Source organism: Eimeria mitis, genomic scaffold (genome assembly GCF_000499745.2).
Source record: "Eimeria mitis Houghton genomic scaffold, Emh_scaff438, whole genome shotgun sequence".
Classification (NCBI taxonomy): domain Eukaryota; phylum Apicomplexa; class Conoidasida; order Eucoccidiorida; family Eimeriidae; genus Eimeria; species Eimeria mitis.
Genome location: NW_013572695.1, coordinates 6,505 through 8,993, shown reverse-complemented (window position 1 = coordinate 8,993; position 2,489 = coordinate 6,505). Strand labels below are relative to the sequence as shown.

The 2,489-nt window shown below is 51.8% G+C and overlaps 1 protein-coding gene across 1 annotated transcript in view; it reads left to right on the top strand.

Annotated features, from left to right (window-relative positions):
- Positions 1–636: 636 nt before the first annotated feature.
- The window catches only part of EMH_0012290 (uncharacterized protein), a gene marked incomplete at both ends in the record, with an annotated part of 2,262 nt that continues 409 nt past the window's right edge, over positions 637–2,489 (top strand). Inside the window, one exon of the mRNA XM_013499491.1 lies at positions 637–2,489. Coding sequence (XP_013354945.1) covers positions 637–2,489 — 1,853 coding nt within the window.

Genomic DNA, 2,489 nt, shown 5'->3' with positions numbered 1-2,489 from the left:
GGCCTGAAGTCTGTTTCCTACTATTATTTGAACATTTTTTGCTTAATATCTTTTTTTTATATTTCTATCGTCGCACATAGTACAGTTCGTTCGGACGACTACTCAGCAATGCTATATATGCAGCCAGTGATCTGATGGGTCTAGAGACAATTGCTCCTCAAGTTATAGGTTCTTCGTATTAGTTTAATTCGAGTAAACATACTAATAATTGTATCAGTTGAAATTTATATAACAAAAACTATATATTGCATTTTCCATAGCAAAGGTAGAGGCGTGCGGCCGATCGCGAGGGCAAATACAGCCCTCCTTTGCAACACGTCGACAGCACCTCAAGGGACGTTCCAGGACGTCTCACAATACCTTGCCACCCTCAGCGGTAGCGAGGCCGCTAAAAACGTTTTAATGCCTAACAAATAGGCACAGTTCAGCTCATCCTTGTTAGAACAAGCACTTCATCGTAGATGTGCAGCAGCGGCCGCGCTGCTGCTGTAGCTTGCGCGTTCCGGTGATCGTGTCCTGCTTCAAACTCCAGCATAAATATTGGGAGTGACCTGAAAGCGGCGCGTTTTTCACCCTCCAGTTGGGTTTTCCGTCGCTATTTTAGCTTGAAGAAACAGTTGAGCCGGCGATTTCGGAATGGTGAAGTCGAAAGTGGGCGGCGTGTCTCACGGTCGTTGTGGAACAGGAGTCTTTGGATCAAAGGGAAACATCCCATCCGTTTGCTCGTATTCTTCCGTGGTCTCCTGGCTTGCAGAAGTCTCTCTGTTGCCGTCGAAAGGGCGTTCGAAGCTGCCGAGGATTTCAAGACACTTATATATGTCAACCGCAACAGTCGGGGCGTTCTTGGGGGCATTGATTTTTCTTGCAAATGTTGCCGGGGCAATTCAGCCTCCTTCCCCCACTGTAGGAGTGGAGACAAGATCTATGGTATGGAGCACTATTGCTGATGACAACTGGCTTAATGAAGGCTTTCCTGAGGCCCAGCCGGGCATCGGCAGCGGGGCAGCTCTTTCCGCTCCTCCGGTGAAGGACATTCGGCCCTTGCGTGCTGACGGTGTCTTTCGCATTTCAGAAGAACCAAATGGCGCTCTACACACAGGAAATCAAATCAAAACTGAAGGAGTTGACACCCCGTTTCCAGCAGCTCCTCCAGCCGGTAACCAGGCTCGGGAGCCCGTCATAAGGCTCTCTCGCAGCACAGCTGCATTGCTGCTACTTTTCATGGTAGGCCTGCCAGTATTAAATTTCCTAGGGCCCTCAATTTTTCTGAAAAAAAGTCCCGACGTTCGTCCCGAACGCTTTGACGAGCAGCTAAGACAAGGCGAAGGAGAGCGAAAGATACCGCAGCAACGAGAAGAGGAAGATGCAGAGCCGCCAAGGCAGCAACCGCAACGTGCTTTGGACCTTGATACTTGTAAAGTTGGGCTTCAACAGCTGGATGACATGCAGAAGCTTCAGCCGCTGACTGCCCACCTGGCGAAGATGGTGGGAACTGGAGAGGCGTTGAGTGCAATGCACGACTTCGGACAAAAGGTCAAGAGGGGGAACCACATTCGTCAGACTCTCTTGGCAGGTTCTATTGAGCCTGGGGTGGCGCCTGGCACTCTAGTCTCTGGTGCCGTGAGTGACGGGCTTCTTGCGCTGTCTCGGCTATACGAAGTGGCTCGGGAGCACGGGTTGTCTCTGGCGCAAAAGGTGCGAAGTATAAACCCCCCCCCTGTATTGTCAGAAGAAGAGCTGAACGCCACGAGAGTCTGCCTTCCTGCAGACCTCTCGGGCTTGCTGGAGTTTTATCTCCGTGACGCCCACGAATCTTTCCTAGCCCATATGCGGATCGTCGAGACAGTGGAGAAAAGGCTTGAGGGTCTGCGGGGAATCGAGGGGGCGAACGACTGGCACGTGGTGGCCACAGTTGCCGCAGGTCTGGAGTTCATCAAGGAATCGCGTAATGTTGCGGAAAGGGAAGCGAAGATTTTTGAACATGTGAAACAAAGCGCAGATGCATTGATGCAGATGCACCATTTGCGGCGACAGGAGGAGATACACCGCAAACTTGCAGACGAAGCGGAGAAACTCCGAGTCCTGAACAGTATAGATCGGTGGAGGAAGAAAAAGGATTCTGCAGGTGAACATCACCTACCGGTGCACGCGAAGGTGGACAGCCAAATAGGGGAGGTGGAGCAGTTGCTGGAGAGACACCAAGAAGAGCTCAATAAAATGGAGAAGGCGGAGGACCATTCCTCTGCGCAGAGTGCGAAGCAAGCGGCGGAAGACTTGGTAAGGCGTCTGAAGGCCTTGCTATCGGATGTGGCGAACTTGACACTTTCAATGCCTCCCATAGGAGAAGACGACGCAGGTGACCACGAAAGCAAGGTACTCATGGAAGCGCTGTCGTTGAGGGCCAAACTGGCGGCTGAGAAGGCTCTCGAGAGAGTGAAGGGCATCCAAAAGGAGTTGGAGTCGCAGTCGTTGCTGCGCAGCGGTGATGC